A 23729-nucleotide genomic window follows, 5' to 3' on the forward strand; every position below is an offset into this window, starting at 1 on the left:
TGGCCACCACCTGGAGTGGCCGGAGGCCCCGGGGATGTTCCGATAAGGGGACATTTGCGGAACCATAAGAGTTGGGGCAATATGGGTATCAAACTTTAGGGATTTTGATACTGGACATGAAATTTGACATTTTGGCAGTAATGGCCACCACCTGGAGTGGCCGGAGGCCCCGAGGATGTTCCGATAAGGGTACATTTGCGGAACCAAAGAGTTGGGGCAATATGGGTATCAAACTTTAGGGATTTTGATACTGGAAATGAAATTTGACATTTTGGCAGTAGTGGCCACCACCTGGAGTGGCCGGAGGCCCCGGGGATGTTCCGATAAGGGGACATTTGCGGAACCATAAGAGTTGGGGCAATATGGGTATCAAACTTTAGGGATTTTGATACTGGACATGAAATTTGACATTTTGGCAGTAATGGCCACCACCTGGAGTGGCCGGAGGCCCCGGGGATGTTCCGATAAGGGTACATTTGCGGAACCAAAGAGTTGGGGCAATATGGGTATCAAACTTTAGGGATTTTGATACTGGACATGAAATTTGACATTTTGGCAGTAGTGGCCACCACCTGGAGTGGCCGGAGGCCCCGGGGATGTTCCGATAAGGGGACATTTGCGAAACCATAAGAGTTGGGGCAATATGGGTATCAAACTTTAGGGATTTTGATACTGGACATGAAATTTGACATTTTGGAGTAATGGCCACCACCTGGAGTGGCCGGAGGCCCCGGGGATGTTCCGATAAGGGTACATTTGCGGAACCATAAGAGTTGGGGCAATATGGGTATCAAACTTTAGGGATTTTGATACTGAACATGAAATTTGACATTTTGGCAGTAATGGCCACCACCTGGAGTGGCCGGAGGCCCCGGGGATGTTCCGATAAGGGTACATTTGCGGAACCAAAGAGTTGGGGCAATATGGGTATCAAACTTTAGGGATTTTGATACTGGACATGAAATTCGACATTTTGGCAGTAATGGCCACCACCTGGAGTGGCCGGAGGCCCCGGGGATGTTCCGATAAGGGGACATTTGCGGAACAATAATATTTGGGGCAATATGGGTATCAAACTTTAGGGATTTTGATACTGGACATGAAATTTGAAATTTTGGCAGTAGTGGCCACCACCTGGAGTGGCCGCAGGCCCCGGGGATGTTCCGATAAGGGGACATTTGCGAAACCATAAGAGTTGGGGCAATATGGGTATCAAACTGTAGGGATTTTGATACTGGACATGAAATTTGACATTTTGGCAGTAATGGCCACCACCTGGAGTGGCCGGAGGCCCCGGGGATGTTCCGATAAGGGTACATTTGCGGAACCATAAGAGTTGGGGCAATATGGGTATCAAACTTTAGGGATTTTGATACTGGACATGAAATTCGACATTTTGGCAGTAATGGCCACCACCTGGAGTGGCCGGAGGCCCCGGGGATGTTCCGATAAGGGGACATTTGCGGAACAATAATATTTGGGGCAATATGGGTATCAAACTTTAGGGATTTTGATACTGGACATGAAATTTGAAATTTTGGCAGTAGTGGCCACCACCTGGAGTGGCCGCAGGCCCCGGGGATGTTCCGATAAGGGGACATTTGCGAAACCATAAGAGTTGGGGCAATATGGGTATCAAACTGTAGGGATTTTGATACTGGACATGAAATTTGACATTTTGGCAGTAATGGCCACCACCTGGAGTGGCCGGAGGCCCCGGGGATGTTCCGATAAGGGTACATTTGCGGAACCATAAGAGTTGGGGCAATATGGGTATCAAACTTTAGGGATTTTGATACTGGACATGAAATTTGACATTTTGGCAGTAATGGCCACCACCTGGAGTGGCCGGAGGCCCCGGGGATGTTCCGATAAGGGTACATTTGCGGAACCAAAGAGTTGGGGCAATATGGGTATCAAACTTTAGGGATTTTGATACTGGACATGAAATTTGACATTTTGGCAGTAATGGCCACCACCTGGAGTGGCCGGAGGCCCCGGGGATGTTCCGATAAGGGTACATTTGCGGAACCATAAGAGTTGGGGCAATATGGGTATCAAACTTTAGGGATTTTGATACTGGACATGAAATTTGACATTTTGGCAGTAATGGCCACCACCTGGAGTGGCCGGAGGCCCCGGGGATGTTCCGATAAGGGTACATTTGCGGAACCATAAGAGTTGGGGCAATATGGGTATCAAACTTTAGGGATTTTGATACTGGACATGAAATTTGACATTTTGGCAGTAATGGCCACCACCTGGAGTGGCCGGAGGCCCCGGGGATGTTCCGATAAGGGGACATTTGCGGAACCATAAGAGTTGGGGCAATATGGGTATCAAACTGTAGGGATTTTGATACTGGACATGAAATTTGACATTTTGGCAGTAATGGCCACCACCTGGAGTGGCCGGAGGCCCCGGGGATGTTCCGATAAGGGGACAATTGCGGAACCATAAGAGTTGGGGCAATATGGGTATCAAACTTTAGGGATTTTGATACTGGACATGAAATTTGACATTTTGGCAGTAATGGCCACCACCTGGAGTGGCCGGAGGCCCCGGGGATGTTCCGATAAGGGGACATTTGTGGAACAATAATATTTGGGGTAATATGGGTATCAAACTTTAGGGATTTTGATACTGGACATGAAATTTGAAATTTTGGCAGTAGTGGCCACCACCTGGAGTGGCCGCAGGCCCCGGGGATGTTCCGATAAGGGGACATTTGCGAAACCATAAGAGTTGGGGCAATATGGGTATCAAACTGTAGGGATTTTGATACTGGACATGAAATTTGACATTTTGGCAGTAATGGCCACCACCTGGAGTGGCCGGAGGCCCCGGGGATGTTCCGATAAGGGTACATTTGCGGAACCATAAGAGTTGGGGCAATATGGGTATCAAACTGTAGGGTTTGTGATACTGGACATGAAATTTGACATTTTGGGAGTAATGGCCACCACCTGGAGTGGCCGGAGGCCCCGGGGATGTTCCGATAAGGGGACATTTGCGGAACCATAATAGTTGGTGCAATATGGGTATCAAAATTTAGGGATTTTGATACTGGACATGAAATTTGACATTTTGGCAGTAGTGGCCATTACCTGAAGTGGCCGGAGGCCCCGGGGATGTTCCGATAAGGGGACAATTGCGGAACCATAAGAGTTGGGGCAATATGGGTATCAAAATTTAGGGATTTTGATACTGGACATGAAATTGGGTATCAAACTTTAGGGTTTGTTGTACTGGACATGAAATTTGACATTTTGGAAGTAGTGGCCACCACCTGGAGTGGCCGGAGGCCCCGGGGATGTTCCGATAAGGGGACATTTGCGGAACCATAAGAGTTGGGGCAATATGGGTATCAAACTTTAGGGATTTTGATACTGGACATGAAATTTGACATTTTGACAGTAGTGGCCATTACCTGAAGTGGCCGGAGGCCCCGGGGATGTTCCGATATGGGGACAATTGCGGAACCATAAGAGTTGGGGCAATATGGGTATCAAACTCTAGGGTTTATGTGTTGTGTCTTTAACACATGGTTCAGAATGACTTTTTGTAATAAATTTTATTGTTTGCAAAACAATATTTGAAAATTGTTCAATGCCGAAAGTTTAACAGAGAATTGATGAAATGATTTCATATCAACTGGCCCGAAAATTTTGCCATTACAATTAGCTGAAGAAGCGTTTGAAATTTTTAAACGTTATTAAACGTCAAAATACTATGAGACCATCTTTAAGCAAAAATAATAGATCTTACGAAATAACTATTTCGTGATTGATTTTGTGGCAAAGAAACGCAAATATTAAAAACTATAAAAATTTCATTTACTTTTGTGTCCGAAGTTCTTCGTCATGATGGTTATGCCTGTAGGATTACCACTGCACCTTTTTTTGTGTAACTTAGTCCGAACATTTTTTATTTTTTTACTTTGGATTGGTGCGCTGGAAGTGGGGACGCGAAGTCGTGATTTTTCAGGTTAATTTTTTTGTGTGCTTTTGTGCCGCTGTTCGTATGGGGTGAGTGATTGTGGTATTCGAATAATAGCATCATTGTTGCGCTGGAAGTGGGGACGTGAAGTCGTGATTATTCAGGTTATTTTTTATGTGTGCTTATGTGTCGCTGTTCGTATGGGGTGAGTGCATAATTTGTAAAGGTGGTGTTAAAAATATTCGGAGTGAAAAGTGTTTTTTTTTGTGTGCCTTTTGTCGTGAATTGTGTGTGTTTTAATTTATTGTTCGTGATTTTCAAAGCCCTTCCTATATCATCGTTGATCGGAAGGCACGGCGTCGGGTGGATTGTGTTTAAATTTATTTTTTGCAGTGAAAAAGCCATTTCTATATAATGATCGAAAGACGCACTGACAATTAGGATCGTCGAGTCAATAGTGGAGCAAAATAACTGTGTGTGAGTGATTTTGTGTGCTAACCAGAAAGACCTTTCCATAGCATCGTTGCTCGGAAGGCTCGCCGACGGGTCTGTTATGAAAGTCCTCCCCATAGCCTCGTAGCTCGGGAGGCATCGTAAAGCCAATACCTTATCCTACTAACCCAAAAAAATATTAATAGCGAAAAACTATGTGCTTGATGAGTCTGCAACTTCAATTATCGGACTAACATTCCTCCCTTTCGTTGAACTGCAGGCTTCTTGGGAGGGCGCCGGTATTGACTAATAAAGTAGGGATCTTCAGAGGTTAAACAGTGAACGGATGGTTGGCTCCCACTGATCATTTTTGATTCATTGTTTAACTTCAGCTGATCTGTCAATAACGGAGTAGCAGCTCATTGGCAGTCAACCATGCTCATGCTCATGCTCACATTTTTTAACTTTTTACTTTGTTTTCTACAATGAGTTTGAGTCAATTTCGCACAACTTTCTAGAACCACACGAACAAGCTGACGAGATACAGGCAAAGGTCAAGTCTCCTCAGTCTCAATACACAAGTTTGCTTAATATTTTCAATTATCCTTAAATTAATATGTGGGTAGTTCTCCGCCAACTCACACAGCAGTTGCCCCGACCCCTCTTCGATTTTCGTGAAAATTTGTCCTCAGGGATAACTTTTGTCCCTGATCACGAATCCGAGGTCCGTTTTTTGATATCTCGTGACGGAGGCGTGGTACGACCCCTTCTATTTTTGAACATGCGAAAAAAGAGGTGTTTTTCAATAATTTGCAGCCTGAAACGGTGATGAGATAGAAATTTGGTGTCAAAGGGACTTTTATGTAAAATTAGACGCTCAATTTAATGGCGTACTCAGAACTTTTTTTTTTGTAAGATCGCGATAACTCGTGATTTTTATAAGCGAACCCCTTATGTTTATATATCAAATTTTTTGTAATTGTCTGCTCTTAAACTTTGTAGAACATTATTACACTCTTAAAAATAACCCTGCAAAGTTAGAAAAAACACGAAATTTTAAAATGAAAAAATTTGTTCTAAATGAAAAATGACCCTTCTGGGTTAATGTAGATTCGAAAAGTACATTAAATTTCCCATAAAATGACATGTTCCAAATTTTTTTAAAGTTGAGTAACGGAAAATGACAGAGTTTCTGAAACTTTTTTAGTGTTTTTTCAATGAAAAATACGTTTTTCCGGAATGCTGAGTACGCCATCAAATCGGACGTCTAATTTTACGCATGTTCAAAAATAGAAGGGGTCGTACCACCCCTCCGTCACGAGATATCAAAAACGGACCTCGGATTCGTGATCAGGGACAAAAGTACACCTCTTTTTTCGCATGTTCAAAAATGGAAGGGGTCGTACCACCCCTCCGTCACGAGATATCAAAAAACGGACCTCGGATTCGTGATCAGGGACAAAAGTTACCCCTTAGGACAAAGTTTCACGAAAATCGAAGAGGGGTCGGGGCAACTTTCCCCGATTTCGTGTGAGTTGGTAGAGAATTACCCATGTTGATTCTCCGTTTTATTACTGCTGGAACAAACATTACTACAATCTACTATCAATTCTGAAGTCAAAGGCTAAATCATTTTTAAGTAAATTTTTTATGGCCGATTTTAAGGATCAAGTAGAATGTTTTGAATGGGTTCTTGAGACATGTTTTCACATTATATTTCCACAAGACATTTTCGGAGAATTCCCCTATGGTCACGGTGCAAAATATGAGTGCTAACGATATCTGTGTAAGTATAAATTATTACTAATTAATTATTGCAACGTTAGTAAAGCATTATAATCCATCACTTCAAACGGGCGTAGCACTTAATTTTCATCGTTTTCGTGAAATTTTACTTCACAATCGGGTTCAGTTACCCATGTTATGTACAAAATAAACTATATTATGTCCCCTCATTGGCTACCTAGATTATTTCGGTAAACTTAACTTGCTAAACTATGAAGAGTTCAAATGCAATTCTTTTTTTGTTCAGAAGTACAATACTTTGATTTTTGACGTATTTTAAGTACAGAGACTTTCACGAAACATGATTCACTCCATTTGGAGAGATACCAAGGGACGGCCATGAGCCGATCGATTCAACTCATCTTCCATCATCGTACTGAAGATTACTACTTCATTTTCTGTGTGTTCATGTGTAAAAGCAAATTGCTAGCAAACTGGAATAAAACATTAAAAAGAACTGAATCAGCGGACACCATGGAATGCGCGCTACGACCCAAACCGCTTTTCAGTACAACAACTCCAGCAACACCAATATCAACATCTTCGAAGTAAGATCGAGCTCACGGGCATATGACGACGACGGCCGCGCCGCACCGGCAAGAAGATCGGGAGATGAGAAATACCTCAAATCCCGCCCTTTCCGAAACCAATCATTTATATAAATGAGGTTTCGCTCGTTGTGCTTTTGCCTCAATCGTTCTCTCCAGCCCCTGTCGAAGCTTTGGCCAACAAAGCAAGCCCATGGCTGCTGCTCGATGGTGCTTATTCCCATGGCCAACTTTACGAGAGGGTGTGAATGTGTTTGTGGGCACATATTTTGGCTCTTCGTGCAGTCTTTCGCGCGAGAGTGGCTTCCTTTGAACATCATCAACAACAACATCATCGTGAGTTCCAAACTCTCAGTGGTACTGAGAAAGCTCGCTAATGTGTTTTACAACAGGTCGTCGTTCAACCAATCAAATTTTGTTTTCAAGACAGTGTAGGAGTTTTTGTCGAATCAGTAAGAGTATGTAAATGTTTATTTATCCCATAATCCTTTGAATATGTATCTTAACAAAAAAAAAATTAAAGAAATTATTTCAATTTGAACATCTGAATTATAAACTCAATAATTAAATTTTCTAAATGAAAAACGCCAGACATCTACACGGAATGAACTTTTAAAGAAATTCTCAATTTTAAATGCAAGGCAAGTTTGTCCAACACAATAAGCTACATGTAAAGTGCTCGTAGTTTTAATGTAAATATACCCGACACAACTCGAAATTTTTGAAGTTGATGTCAGTAAACGCTTTAGTTTCGTCAAGGTATGATAGATTTGGCTCCCTAAATACGCTGCAATAGACAGAATTAAATTTTAGGGAATTCCCTGCCAAAAAATAAAATTGTAAATTTCTGTTATAAATGCTACGGAAACAACTTTAATAAATAATCAAAATAATAAATATTCCCGGCGTCGGCCAAATTTCAACAACTTTATGTTGGAGCAGTTGTTGGTCGTCGGAGCAGGGTCGTGCACAGGATTTTCGAAAGGGGAGGGTTTTCTCGAAAGGGGCGCATGGGGTGCTTGTTTAGATTGCGAAAGGGCGCTCACAGTCAATCTTTAATCTCAATAAATAATGCTTTGGTATATTTTACATATATTTTGCTGGTTCGAATCCCGAGGCGGACGCTCTAAAATTCTAAGTGTAAATATGGGTATCCGGCGCCGTCGCTCTGTGCCTTACTCAAACAGGGCGGCGAAGTCCTTGTAGTTAAAAAGAAGACAGTGGTTGGTCTAGCACCGGCCGACAGATATAAAGTCAACTTCGTTTTTTTTTATATATATATATATTTTACATTGGTGCAACAGGAGACTACACTTTTTGAATTGGCGCTGCACATCGTGTTGAATAGCACCATGAAAAGGGGGCGTTAATTCGGAGTTTGAGCGAATTTGAGATTTTTGCGCAAATGAGAGTTTTGGCGTAAATCGGAAGAGGGATGGGCCGTTCACTTGTGGAGCGCAAACGGGGTTTTAGTGAAGAAGTGTAGCAGTAATTGCTCAAAACAAGTTTTCATAAGTTTTCTTTTTTATATATTAAGAGTAGTTCTTTACGATTTCGCAACTTTTTTTCACGATTTTTAACTTTTCATTTTTTTTTTTATTTGGATGAAACTTTGCCATGCACCATGCATTCTCTATGTCAAAAGAAGCAATTTTGCATAATTCGTTTTTCTATACAAATGTCCATCAATTCTGGGGGCTGATCATATTAAATTTATATGCAAATGAATGAATTTCTATATCTTCACAAGGGATTATCTGATCGATTTGGTGTCTTGGGCAAAGCAAAAAATCCGATTTTTTATGTTTAAGGGGACTAAAAAAGACATTTACGGAACTTTAGTGATGGTGCAAAATCTAAGTGTTAACCCTTTGCTGCCCATTTTTTTTTTCGATTTTTTTTCATTTTTTCCCTTGTGATTTTGAGCAACTTTTGTTCTACGAAAAACTTTACTTCTCTTGTTTTATGTTGTTTTTGTTTAATTTTTAGTTTTTATATTTGCATTTATCTTGTTTAGTTGATGTTTGTTTTTGGTACTATTTGGCCTATTCTAGCACCTAATTTGTGATGTTTTTTACAGCCAATTTTTCATTATTTTTTTGTATGTTTTTCATTTCTTTTTACTCTAGAACAAACCATTATCATTTAAATTGTTAAAAAATGCTTAGAGGTATAGTCTGAGACAATAGAAAAAAAAGTACCGAAAATATTAGTGAAAAACACAGCCAAGAAAAACAATCATTTTTTAAAACAAGTCACACGTTCTACCCTATTTTTTTTTTCAAATTTTAAGAGTTCTTCTTTCCATTGCTTTTTAAAGGTCGAAAATTTGTTAAAAAATTGATTTTTAGCGAATTATTAGATCGAACCCCGTCTAGAGGTGGGGTTGGATTGTAGCTGGATAAACTGAATGTGTTCAACTGATCATAACTCGGAAACTACTGGTCCGATTTTCAATTGACTTTTCTTTGCATTCCCTATGTCAAAAGAAGCAATTTTGCATCATTTGTTTTTCCATGCAAGTCTCCATACAATTTTGAGGGCTGGAATGGGTATGTAAACGTATGAAATTTTGTATCTTTGGACGGAATTTTCTGAAAATCTGAAAAATTAGATAAGAAACTTCAATTTTGGGTCAAACATTTATAACAGACTTTTTGAGTATAAAAAATGAAAAAAGATAATTTTGAATATATTTCTATCGATTCCTTGACTTTTCTGAAGAAACGTCCTAGAAAATCGATAAAAAATAACAAAGTTGCTACAGGAAACAAAGATATATTTCGATTTACCCCAGAAAATGTTCCGAAAAGGCACCTCTCTCATAAACAAAATTTAAAAAATTATAAAATAATTAACATATTAAAAAAATACTATATTTTGATAATAAGATTTCAAAGAAAGTTTCACAACACGTAAAAAAAATAATCATAAAAAGTTAGCTTAAGCAACATAAAAATGATAAAAAGTTGCGCCTTGTGATGAAATAAAAATGTTAAATAAAACAATTTGACTACCTTTTTGAAAATAAAATTTCACTAGAGGTGCCCTCATGAAAGGATAAAAAAAATGAAAAAGTAGAGCAACATAAAAAAAGATCAAAGATATTTTGAAAAAAGGACATTACCAGCGGCGTTCTGTTAAAATAAAAACAAATAAAATTATTTGACTATCGGTGCTCCTCAAGCTATAAAGACTGTTCAAAACTAGTCAAACAAAGTGTGCCAACCGGCGCAAAAAATTGTTGTAGCAAGAACGTCAAACAGAATTTTTATTTTGTTATGTTATCGTACGCCAAACTTTGTTTGGCTCTTATTAAACAGTCTTTATGTTGCTAGAGGGGCGACGATAGTCAAACTTTTTTTTGTTGAATGTTTTAATTTTGTCATAATAGCGTTTCCAGTAAAATCTTATTTTTAAAATATTTTTATCATTTTTAAGCTGCTTTGGACACCGATTAATCAACTTTTTTTTCAATAATTTTACCAATTTTTTTCCCCACTCATAAGGGCCCCTCCAGTAAAACTTACAAATTGAGAATTTACATAGAAATGTTTACGTCATAGGGGCGCCCCCATTCCATTTTCCATATCGAGAATTTGCATGAATTTTTTAAGTCGTAGGGGCGCCTCAAGTCAAATTTTTCATATCGAGAATTTGCATGATTTTTTTTAGTCATAAGGACGCCTCCAGTCAAATTTTCATAACAAAATTTGTATGATTTTTTTTAAGTCGTAGTGGCGCCTCGCATTAAATTTTCATATTAAGAATTTTCATAAAAATGTTTAAGTAATAGAGGCGCCTTCAGTCAATTTTCATAATTAGAAATTGTATGATTTTTTTAAAGTCGTAGGGACGCATCCATTAAATTTTTCATAGCGAAAATTTTCATGATTTTTTAAGTCGTAGGGGTCAAAATTTTAATATTGAAAATTTGTTTTAAAAAATTTAAGTCGTAGGGGCGCCACCAGTTAAATTTTCATAATAAGAATTTGTATGATTTTTTTAAGTCATAAGGGCGCCTCAATCCAAGTTGCCATATCGAGAATATGCCATTAAAGTCGTAGGGGCGTCTTCAGATATATTTTTAAATTGAGAATATGTATTTAAAAAATAATTCATAGGGGCGCTTCCAGTCAATTTTTCATATCCAGAATTTGCATGATTTTTTAAGTCGTAGTTGTTGAGAATATGTTTAAACAAATCAGATCGTAGGGCCGCCTCCAGTTAAATTTTCATATTGAGACTTTTCATAAAAATGTTTCATTCATAGTCATAGGTCAAATTTTCATAATAAGAATTTGTATGATTTTTTTTAGTCATAAGGGCGCCTCCAGTAAAATTTTCATAATAAAATTTGTATGATTTTTTTAAAGTCGTAGTGGTGCCTCCAATCAATTTTTCATATCGAAAATTTGCATATTTTTTCTAAGTCGTAATGAAGCCTCCAATTAAATTTTTATAATGAGAATTTTCATAAAAATGTTTAAGTCATAGAGGCGCCTCCAGTCAATTTTGATAATAAGAAATTGTATGAATTTTTTAAAGTCGTAGGTTTCGCATCCATTAAATTTTTCATAGCGAAATTTTTCATGATTTTTTAAGTCGTAGGGGCACCTGCTGTCAAATTTTTAATTTTGAGAATTTGTTTTAAAAAATTAAGTCGTAGGGATGGCACCAGTTAAATTTTCATAATAAAAATTTATATGATTTTTTAAGTCATAAGGGCGCCTCAATCCAAGTTGCCATAACGAGCATATGCCTTTAAAGTCGTAAGGGCGTCTTCAGTCATATTTTTACATTGAGAATTTTTATTTAAAAATATAATTCATAGGGGCGCTTCCAGTCAATTTTTTATATCCAGAATTTGCATGATTTTTTTAAGTCATAGGGGCGCCTCCAGTCAAATTTTGAATGTTGAGAATATGTTTAAAAAAATTAGGTCGTAGGGGTGCCTCCAGTTAAATTTTCATATTGAGAATTTTCATAAAAATGTTTCATTCATAGTTATAGGTCAAATTTTTATAATAAGAATTTGTATGATTTTTTAAGTCATAAGATCGCCTCCAATCAAATTTTCATTATAAAATTTGTATGTTTTTTTTTTAAGTCGTAGGGGCGCCTCCAGTTAAATTTTCATAATTTTCATAAAAATGTTTTAGTCATAGGGGCGCCTCCAGTCATTTTTTTCTTATCGAGAATTTGCATGATTTGTTCAAAACGTAGGGGCGCCTCCAGTCAAATTTTTATATTGCATATTCGTATCGAAAAAAATTAAGTCTAAGGGGCGCGACCAGTTAAATTTTCATAATTTTCATAAAAATGTGGTAGTCATAGGGGCGCCTCCAGTCAAATTTTTCATATTGAGAATTTGCATGATTTTTTTTAAGTCATAAGGGCGCGAGAATTTGCATGATTTGTTTAAGACGTAGGCGCGCCTCCAGTCAAATTTTTATATTGCATATTCGTATCGAAAAAAATTAAGTCTAAGGAGCGCGACCAGTTAAATTTTCATAATTTTCATAAAAATGTGGTAGTCATAGGGGCGCCTCCAGTCAAATTTTTCATATTGAGAATTTGCATGATTTTTTTAAGTTATAAGGGCGCGAGAATTTGCATGATTTGTTTAAGATGTAGGGGCGCCTCCAGTCAAATTTTCCTAATTTTCATAAAAATGTTTTAGTCATAGGGGCGCCGCCTCCAGTCATTTTTTTCATATTGAGAATTTGCATGATTTTTTTAAGTCATAAGGGCGCCTCCAGTCAATTTTTATAATAAAATTAATATGATTTTTTTAAAGTCGTAGGGGCGCCTCCATTCAATTTTTCATATCGAGAATTTGCATGATTTGTTTAAGACGTAGGGGCGCCTTCAGTCAAATTTTTATATTGCATATTCATATTGAAACAAAATAAGTCTTAGGGGCGCGTCCAGTTAAATTTTCATAATTTTCATAAAAATGTTTTAGTCATTAAGGCACCTCCAGTCAAATTTTTCATATCGATTTGAAAAAAAAATCTCTTTGGCATTTTAGCAACATAGCTAAAAAAAAAATCGCCCCTTCGGGCCGAGGGGCGCATGGGGTGTAACTAACTTAATTTGCCAGGGGGGGTTAAACCCCTAAAACCCCCCCCCCTTGCACACGGCCCTGCGTCGGAGTAACTTGAAAAGTTATCACTTCAATTTGTCAAGCCTTTTATTTCAATAATAGCTGGATCCGCTGTTCTAGTGATAAGCGTGTTAAATAATATTACAAGCTTTATAAGCTCTTACAAACAGTTCAACTAAATTTGTAGACCCCACTCGTGTCAACGATGACATAACATCAACAAAGTTTGTGTTTTCATTTAAATGGTCAATACCACATTTCCAGAAACTAACCACAAGACGAGGTGCGAATTCTGAGAGAAGCATTTTGCACCTGCATTATCGCACACTTTCGAGGTCAGGTATGACAATTATTACGCTATATATGTTTTGTATACAAAAGCCTATTGTCGCCATAATCACTTTGACTTGGATTGGATTTTCCTGCCGTCCATCATCCATCAAGATACCGGATGTGAGAAGCCTTTGTGAAGGGAAGGAACTCTGCTGTCATACTATCTGAGGCCTCCAAACTTTCCAGAAACATTATTTAAGTAGACTGTTAATCAATGCCTCATTAATTATAGAGCAAAAAATTTAATTAAGATCAGTTTTGTCAGGAGCAAGATAAATAATACTTTACATCATAAAAAGTACGTTTTCATATTGTAATTTTCGTTCGCTTTAAATCACTTGGGGCAAAGTATAACTAAACCAATCGTTTTCAAGTTCTGAGGAACTAAGTAATGGAAATAAAAACTACAAAAAAATCATTTAATTTTTATATGGAATATCTGTACACGTTCTATAGCTTTCCGCGATCTTCATTGTCATGTTTCTACTGAAAGATATTAAGACTTGTGCACATTTTATTTAAAGCTCCTCAGCTCTGGTTGTGGGAGATAAATAAAACACTAAATTTTCTAATTTCAAGCCATTTAAAAAAAAATATCATATAGAATCACAAAATGTTTTATACATTATAACAATTCTGCAACCGTCAGTGGGTCACATGGGTCTAAAACGATATGCACTTCAGTTTCGTCAAGGTATGATAGATTTGGGCTTCCTGAATAAGCTTCAATCTTCAGAATTGAATTTTATTGGATTTCCAGCGAAAAAAAAGTTTTCATGTATAAAAGGAACGGAATCCTCTTAAGAAACCATGCGCACCCACGTTAATATGTGGGGGTAGCAAAAAATAAGAGGGTGCCGACCAGCGACTCCACCGAGGCAGGATTGATCTAGTATTTTATAGTCTGTACCAACTCCAGGGTGACGACTCCTACTCCTGGAAAGACCTAACGACCTGACTTGACATTCAGGCCGGGACAGGCACTCACTTACCCGTCCGACGGAAGCGCGTTGTCAAGCATTTCTCGTCTTAAGAAACGATAATCGGGGTCGTCTGGAATCGAAGCCAGGCCGACTGGGGTGAGAGGCAACCACGCTTGCAACTAAATCACCGACCCCGGTCATATTATCCATACCGAAATTTAGAATTTTAATTTTTACTAGATATTCAATAAAATTCAATTCTGTCGAGCGTATTCAGAAAGCCCAAATCAACTATGCATTGACGCAACTGAAGCGTTTATTGACATCAACTCCTGAAAAGGTCGAGTTGTGTTTATTAAGAACCAATAAATTCATAAAATAAACTAAAGTTATAGAGCAATTCCAGCTCAAATCAGAAATTTTTCTGGTTTTTTTTGTACCCGACCCTCTCCGATTTCAATGAAATTTTGTAGACATGTTATCCTAGGCCTAGCCAATTTTTGTGTATATGGAGCCAACTGTACTCGAAAATGACATTTGAGAAAAGCGTAAGTTATTCAGATATTTTTGTATTCTGTAATTTGAAAATGACTGTATCTCGAAGGCGTTGCATCGTACCAAAAAGTGGTCAAAGACAAACTTGTAGGAAATTGGACGGGCTTTCTGAAAAAAATGCACAGAAAGAAAAATTCACGCCACTTCTATTGGATTTTTCAATTTTTATGTTTAAAAGTTAAAAGTTAAGGCGATGTCACGATTTTTTTCGTTCATAATTTTTGAGGAAATAGTTTAAAATGTTACAAAAAGACTCACGAAAAATGCAGGATGGTATGTCTCTCCTAAAAAATACAAAAATCATTTACTAAAACTGTTTTTTTTTAAAGTGGTCTAAACTTCAAAATTTTCAAAAACCGATAGTGGGAATCGATTTTCCAGACAATTTTACATAAAAGTCTCCATATTGACCATTGTCCTAAGTCCAATCCTTGCGAAGATACAGCGGTTTTAAAAATAAAAATATTGAAAAAATAGCTTTTTTGGTGGTTTTTGACATTTTCTAAATGACAGACTTGATATTTCAGTCTCGAAAATATTTTTACCGGAAAGCTCGTCTAATTTCCCATAAGTTTGCCTTTGACTCGTTTAATATTTACGTAAGATGATTTACTATCCAGATTTCTACCACACTGATAAAAATATTCTGTTTTCAGTTATGAGCAAAGTAATTAAGCTTATATCTGTAAGCCCATGCATCCAATTGAAAAGCTGTCAAAGGCAAACTTATGGGAAATTGGATGAGTTTTCCGGTAAAAATATTTTCGAGACTGAAAAATCAAGTCTGTCATTTAGAAAATGCCAAAAACCACCAAAAAAGCTGTTTTTTCAACATTTTTATTTTTAAACCCGCTGTAACTTCGCAAGAATTAGACTTTGGACAATGGTCAATATTGAGACTTTTATGTAAAATTGTCTGGAGAGTCGATTCCCGTTATCGGTTTTTGAAAATTTTGACGTTTAGACCACTTTTCAAAAAAACAGTTTTAGTAAATGATTTTTGTATTTTTTAGGAGAGACATACCATCCTGCATTTTTCGTGAGTCTTTTTGTAACATTTTAGACTATTTCCTCAAAAATTTTGAACGAAAAAAAATCGTGACTTCACCTTAACATTTAACTTTTAAACATAAAAATTGAAAAATCCCATAGAAGTGGCGTGTATTTTTCTTTCTGTGTATTTTTTTCAGAAAGCCCGTCCAATTTCCTACAAGTTTGTCTTTGACCACTTTTTGGTACGATGCAACGCCTTCGAGATACAGTAATTTTTAAATTACAGTATACAAAAATATCTAAATAACTTACGCCCTTCTCAAATGTCATTCTCGAGTACAATTGGCTCCATATACACAAAAATGGCTTATATAGGCCTAGGATAACATGTCTACAATGTTTCATTGAAATCGGAGAGGGTCGGGTACAAAAGTACCAGAAAAATTCCTGATTTGAGCTGGAATTGCTCTATAAGCCCGTTCCGATTCATAGTCCCTAATTTTAAATTTGTGAAAGAAATATTAGAATTTATTTGATTAAAAAAGGCATAAATTATTTTTTTTATTTCCTTTGGCCTAATTTATATTCGCTTAGCAATTGCTGACCGCCCGATGTCAGCCAACATATTTCGCAGGGACTGTGACAGCTCGAGCTCGATCTTATTTTGTATCAGAACACTGTGGCGAGGATTTATTCATTTTTGAGTTAAATAATAGTTTTTGCACTGGGCCTCTAAAACCTTATAGGGAAGCTTTGCTTTTCACACTCAAAAATAACAAATTTCACGGGATCCTTCACTCCAAAACAACAAATTTTACGGAACGTTTGATCGTGACTCAAAATCTTTTCAATTCTTGGTAATATGAACAACATAAAACATATACCGTCAAACTAAATTAATAAATTTATTGTAATTTGTAAAATCAAAAATAGTTTTATGACGCAAAATTCATGTAATCTTTAAGAAACAAAGTTTGATTATCCAGGGACGAGAAATATGGTCTAATTTAGTAAGTTTCCAAAAAACTACTTAAAATGGCTTTGTGAATGAAATAATTGTTGAAATTTATTATTTTTAAGCATTGATTTAAGAAAATCGTTGAAATTCACGGGGTATCACGGAAATTTCCAAAATTTTATTTGCAAAGCTTAGTAGTTTTATCTTTCCGGATGTTATGTCTACAAAGTGACTTTATTTTGCCATGACATGGAAACTGATTTTTCAACTAGAGTGGTTCAATTAACACTTTTTGCATTCCATTGTAGGGCTGAATAATGCTGGGTGGTTTATTAACAATTCATGACCTTACTTTGAAGAACTATGTGATTTTCACTTGAATACTCATAACGTGAAAAAGTGTTTCCAGAACATCAATATCTTTTCCGCATTATCAATTGCTCTATTGAAGTGTATAAAGTTTTGAAGTTTTTTGCAAAAACTATCCTAAGGCCGTTGCAAATATTTTTCAAACATTACATTCCTGCATGGTAATCGGTTTAAGCATGCTTGGGCTCATTTAAAAATATTTTAAATTTATGTGGAAATTTGATGCACACTATCGCAAATAGTTAGAGAAAAAAATATTTTTTCTTCAAAACAAATAATTTTTCTTAAACTTAATTATTACAAATCATTTGAACTCATGTAGGCGAACAGCATCTAATTCCATCGTGCCTCTAATGTTGGAAGATCAGCACTTTAACGTTCAACAACCTAGTGCATTCAAAAAACTTTTTTCATCCAAATATCAAAACCATGGCATGTAATTTTATTTCCATTCTATGGTGTAAGTTTTGTAAATTAATTAAAAAGCTAAATATTTTAAATAACCACAGCCATAACAAAAAAAAATCTGAGATGCATTGTAAGGTAACAATAAAAATGCTAAGCTGTTAGTCTCTTGGTATAAAAGCAATAGTTAATTTAACATTATTCAAGTTCCAGGTCTCTGGGTAAATAAGAAATTGTTAATTTAACATTATTCAAGTGACCATTGCATCACTGAAAACCCAAGTTGAGAAACCCCAAAATTTCAACTCAATCTCACCTGGTTACGATTGCGTCTCGACTCGATGGTCACTCAAACTCTCTCACCTGCAGGCTCGAACACGAAATTTTTCCACACAAATTTCAGATCCTCTTTCAATCACACTCAATACACCTAAAGCCAGCTTTCGATGTCTGCTTCCAGCAAACTCCACCACGGTTGGCACTTCGCCACTCACCTTCTCTCATCCCTTAAACTTTAGTTTCAAAAGCTCTTTCTCTCATTTCTTTCGCAAACCACTCACCCGGCTGACGCGAAGAGTTCCCTGGATTTTCCCTCCACCTTTTTGCTGGTGGTGGTTGTGCTTGAGGGCTCGTTTCGATGTCGTTTTTCCCACACACGTTCGTCTTCGTCGTCGTCGTCGTCATGGCTCAGAGTGGTTGTCCTCTTCCACCCCGACGAAAGGGAGCACTGAGCGAGACCACAGAGCCAGAGAGCGGGAGAGAGCGTGTGTGTGTGTGCATTTGGCTACGGTGAATGGCTACGAAAATTTTCAGCCGTGCACCTACTTAGTTCTAATTTAGTGCTAGTCGAATTACCATCTCCTCCTCTCTCTCTCGTGGTGGTGTGAAGGCACGCAGTAGAGCCTGGATTTTTTACGCAAGCGCAAGTACGCAACGAGCAAGGATATCGTGCGATCGCGGGGAAATTTTGTACACGACAATCAGGATTACCGATTTTTTGGAAGGATTAACAAAGTGCAGAATAGATTGAAATTTTTTATTTGATTCGTTGGGGGTTTTTTGTACCTGCCGGAAGTGAAAGTACACATGGTTGGTTCAACTGAGGAAGACGAGCCTATCGAGTGTGTTGATTCATTGTCGAAGTGATGGATAGAGATAACGCAATGTGCAAAAATGTTACGTACAAGAATTGAGATCACACTCAGTTCAAGTTGCTGACAAGTGAGTGAGCAAATAAATATCCACCCGCGTTCGATTGGAAAAAGCAACAGTGACAAGTGTTACCGCGTTAAAAAAATTGTATTTATTTACCTTGGCGGTGCCGTGGTGATTAGTAAAGTGTGTTGCACGATTTGCGCGACCTGAATCGTTCATAAATCCCACATTATTCACACTCAAGTGTTTTGGTTCAAAATGTTCAACCTAGTGAGCGGCACCGGTGGAAGCAGCTGTTGCCATCGAAGGAACTGTTTCGCAAATCGAAGAAAGTTTTTCACAATGCTGCTGATCTTCCTGCTGTACATGGTGTCCCAGGTTCAGTCCTGCGGGCCCGGCCGGGGCATCGGAGGTCCGCGAAGGACGCGCAAACTGCTGCCGCTGGTGTTTAAGCAGCACGTTCCGAACGTTAGTGAAAATTCGCTGGGAGCGTCTGGCATGCAGGAGGGCCCGATCTCGCGGAACGACAGCAAGTTCCGCAGCTTGGAGACCAACTACAACAAGGATATCATCTTTAAGGATGAGGAAGGTACCGGGGCCGATCGTGTCATGACACAGGTAAGGAGTTGCTTCGTAGCCGACGGAAATTACGTTCGTTTATACGTTCATGTTTAATGTAAACTGAATTAAAAATAATCAGAAGGTTTACTTTCCAAGTTCAGAACTGTATCATTTTAGTTAAAAGTTTGTGCAATCAATTGAAAACTACGGAGTCTTATAAAGGTATATCAGCTTGAATTTTCTTCACTAGACATTGGAAAAATACAATATTTAAAAATTTTAAGAAACGAAACAAAAAAATATAAAAAGGACAATTACATTTTCGTTTTAAATAACTTATTATGTTTTAAAAAGTGGTTTATTAAAAGTTTAATGCTTTTGATTTTTGTTGGTTTGCTTTTAATCATTTCCTAAACAATATTCTTCAAAAAAAAGGGCGCAAACGAAATGAAATCTCTGATTTTTTTTTAGATATTCAACATAAATATAAAACTAAAATTTTCAATGTGAGATATTTTATGGATTTATCACTCATACCACCTGCACTGCCCATGATCTTATAAACGTCCCATATGCATTTTCATCACTTTTGAGTTACTGATGCATTTTGGTTCAAAATCGTGTGCTCTTTCAAAAGAGCCTATAACACCCAGTACTTTGTTCTAGAAATCAGGAGTAAATCCAGTTTTTTCGTGAAAACTTAACACGTAGCCTTATGCGTAAGACAAACTTCAAATGCGTTTTCCTCAGCTTGCTGTTTATGCATATGGGACATTTGTGCGAACATGGGCAGTGCAGCCCTAATGAATTAAAAATGTTGAAAGTGTTGAAAAGCAATAATTCACCTTTGAGAACGGTTCTATACTAAATTTAAATTGTTGCATATGATACACAATCTCAAGGAGCCGGAATGTTGAACCACATTCGAAAATCAAAACAAACCACATTCTCAGACATTGGCCTTCGTCATCGAAGTACACAATCCCATCCATTATGGAGCTATCGAGAGGTTTCAAATCTTGCACGCGTTTGCGCTACCTTTAATCGGGCAACACACAAACCGATGCACGTTCGTCGCGCAAACTGATAACAGTCTGCTTCCACCTTTTTATCACAAATCTACAAAAATAGTATAGATACGAGCGTTACGGTGCATGACGGATTAAAATTTGATTGTATAAAAATATTGTTTGATTGAGTGTTGTTTATGTAAACATTGTGCGTTCGTTCAAATTTGCTTTATTTTTGCAATTTGTGCAATATCTTTTGGATCGATAAGAACGTTCAAAATGTGTAGAATATTCTTTGAAAAAGTTTAACACCCATCAGAAAGTCGTCACTTCGGTGTTGATTTCTACCTCTTGTATTTTGCCCATGTCGTCATAAACATTCCCCCTATCCTAGCTTCCTGTAATGACTTACAAGGTCGCACGCGTCCTTCAGTGCTCAAGCTGAAGAAAGTGTGTGCAATATAATGAGTAGCAGCTATCATGCCCTTGAAGCAAATGATTTTGTTGCATCTCATAAAGTTTTCACAGTGTGAAGACCTACCGGAGAGAAGGACGAAGGTCAACCCAGTGCTGTTTGGAAATGTACACCCCCAAACTTCTGTGCTGTGCAATGTCTTTCGATTCACAACCCGGGTAATAAAGGCCAACCTAGTCCAGCTTGTTTGTTGCTTGCTGGAATCCCCAATTCGTAACGCCTGAGCTATCATCGCAAAGCCATTCAAAAAATGTGCCAGAATGCACTCGAAGCTTTCGGATTAAGTGCAAGATATCAACAGTATCGGTTGCGCGCGAAAAATAGCTCTAGTCTGACGGACGCGCACGCTGATAAGGTCTGGCCCTCCTTCAATTCAAGCCACTTATCGTTGCGTGCATTAGATGAAGGTGCGATACGATTCCGCGATGAGTCAAAATGTTTCCGCTCCGAACGGTGGTACAGTCTAGTCAATGTAATAAATAGTCTGGCGAAAATGTTATGCAACAATCGAAAAAAAAAACTTGATTTTTAAAAACGGTTCTCCTTCATTGATTTACTAAAATTGTATTGATTGGATGATCCGAATCAGTGTAGTAACCATTTAAAAGAGCAAAAAGATTAATGAATCAAATGAACTTCATTTAAACAAAATTTGAGCAAATTTCCCTCAATCACTTCTTTTAAATCTCCATCACGTCAAATTTGTTCAATCAAAAATAAAGTGACCAGTCACTGATGTGCGTGCATTTATTGTACTTTTATCTCAGATTATTGTGAAGGTTAGTGGATTACTTCAACTGTTTGTGCGCAAGGATTTCCCGGTATCAGTTTTATTATCTAAGTCGGACAGTGTTAAAAAGTTCAATGGGCTCAGTCCCATCCAGTATAATCGATGATGATGATGATGGGTGGATTTCCCAGTGCTCACGATGACTTTGACAAATGTTTCCGTAGATTTGAGTGTAGTGCTGCGCACGTCACTCAAGTGGTATGAGTAAGTCGGCATTATCGCAAAGTTAGTCACAGATCAAATCATTCTGTTCGGGATTCCAACCATTTCAGTTGTTTCAGGAAATTTCGATACTGTATCTTACTTTTCAAATAGTTTACACAAAAGATTCAAATTCAGCATTCTGGGACTAGCTCACTACCTCGTCCCGGATCAAAAGAAGATGCAGCCTTGTTGATATTAACTTGGTCTAACGTGAAGCTTCCTCTGTGAGTGCCGCGTCTGTTAGAAATATTTCCTCAAACTCAGCAATGATAGACGCGCGAGACGTTGATGAATCTCGGTCGCGATCGCAATCATTTTGCGCATCACTTCTTCATTCAGCCGCCTTTTTGTCACCATCACTTGCGGTGCTGGCAATGGGTACACAAACAAATAGCTTTATTATATCGACGGCTGAACTCTTCATCGAAATTGCGCGATCCACAGAAACGGGGTGATGTTTACATTTGACGCTACTGCTACCCCGGTGCCGATATAATGTATAAGTCGAGATCAGAATGGTGAGCGGCGAGGATAAATGCCATCAATCGTGGTGACGATTTATTTCCATATGCCTTTATAATGAACACACAATAGATAAAGCGTAACGTAAACAATTGTCTTTGAGCGACTGGGTGCGACCTAGTGTCATCTGCATTGCTAAGCACTTTTTAGATATGGCAAAATATTCCTTGATTTTTAAAATTGCGTTTGAAAGTTTGATAAACATTAGTGTGAGCTATTTTGTTTTCACCAAGTTTCACAACGGTCCCATTGACGCCATCTATCAGAGATTGGCAAGTAACCTTGCAAATTACGGATATTAATTACCATATTGAAGAATGGTTATTCCACTGTTGTTGTAATCTTTATGCTAAACAATGAAAAAAAACAGACACTGTTCTAACCCTTTAGGAAATTTTCTCCAAAAATTCCAATAATATATGTTCCCTAAAACAACAATTATGTAAATCTCACACCGGACAGCATTTCTTTTCTCACCTGTGCCTCACCGTGCTTGTTTATTTTCGTTGATTCCCTCCCGCAATCCTCCTACTCCTTCACTTGGCTCAATATTTCAAAGTAAATTTTAAGCTCTTAAGCTTAAACAAATCGAAAGAGAAGCAAAAACAAACCCCACTCTCTGGCCTCGTCGTCGACGTCTTCCGAAGAGCTGCTCTTCAAGGTGCCGATACGGCACGGCCACACGGAATGGAAATGTGGGTAACATGCGCCAGACGGACACAGGACAACCACCGACGACGACGACGACGACGGTACAAGGAAAAATATTTAATCATTAAAATTAAATAATCGCCTCTTTGGGCTGAATTTCTCTTTCCACCGGTGTGTACGATTTGGTGAAGCCCCAGAAATGAGCTTTTAGTGGGAAAACCCCAAAAAATTATCATAAAACAGTCCATCACAGTGCACACGCAGTGCCTCTACCTTTGACGAACTACCAGCCTTCATACCTTATGGACCCTCTCATTGGGTTGTTACATTTCCTCAAGCCGGCGTAGGAAAACACTTGTAAAGCAGTGTTGTTAACAACGCACTTCACACCCTTGTGTTACTTTTAATGTATGCAATGATGTTTCAGAATGATGCGGCACTTTCTTCCTTGAAACAACTCTGCCTGCTCTGAATGGCTGTTGTGGTTGCATGTCGTTAAACGGTTTTGAATCTGTGGGCAGCCATACCCAAGAAGAGGGCTCGTACCAGAAAGAAAACTGTATCACTGAGCCAATATTTGCTGTCGTTTTTGACAGCTGTACGCGATAACCTCAAATATTTGGCCGCAGATTCCAAACACGCTGTTGTCGTACTACGCGTTGGACAACTCTGCCGCGCCCGTGTTGGATACAGAGGGAGGTCGTTTGCATGCTCTTGCTCTGGTTTCTGGAGCTTGTAAACAAGTGTTTAGATAAACAAACCATGTTGACACCATGTTTTGTGCCCGGGAACAAAACCTCAGAAATGGACAGTATCGCAGGGGCGGTAGACTTTGATGCATGATTGATTACGTGTGATCTACCCTTTCCATTGTTTCTTGGGGTAGAACTTATTTTATATACTCATCCTACAATCATAGTGCTCGTAACGGCACAGACTTTGCAGAGTGGACATTTTGAGAGTAGGATGCACTCGATTACCAGATTGAGAGCTCTTTTCCCACATTTGAGTG

The 23729-nt window shown here is 38.1% G+C and overlaps 1 protein-coding gene across 1 annotated transcript in view; it reads left to right on the forward strand.

The window, feature by feature from the left end:
* Positions 1-18037: 18037 nt before the first annotated feature.
* The window catches only part of LOC120428999 (protein hedgehog), a 24346-nt gene continuing 18654 nt past the window's right edge, over positions 18038-23729 (forward strand). The window contains exon 1 of the mRNA XM_052711662.1: positions 18038-19122. Within this exon, the coding sequence (XP_052567622.1) occupies positions 18763-19122 (360 nt within the window). The 5' untranslated portion in view covers positions 18038-18762. The remainder of the gene's footprint in view (positions 19123-23729) is intronic.

This window comes from Culex pipiens, chromosome 1 (genome assembly GCF_016801865.2).
Source record: "Culex pipiens pallens isolate TS chromosome 1, TS_CPP_V2, whole genome shotgun sequence".
Classification (NCBI taxonomy): Eukaryota; Metazoa; Arthropoda; class Insecta; order Diptera; family Culicidae; genus Culex; species Culex pipiens.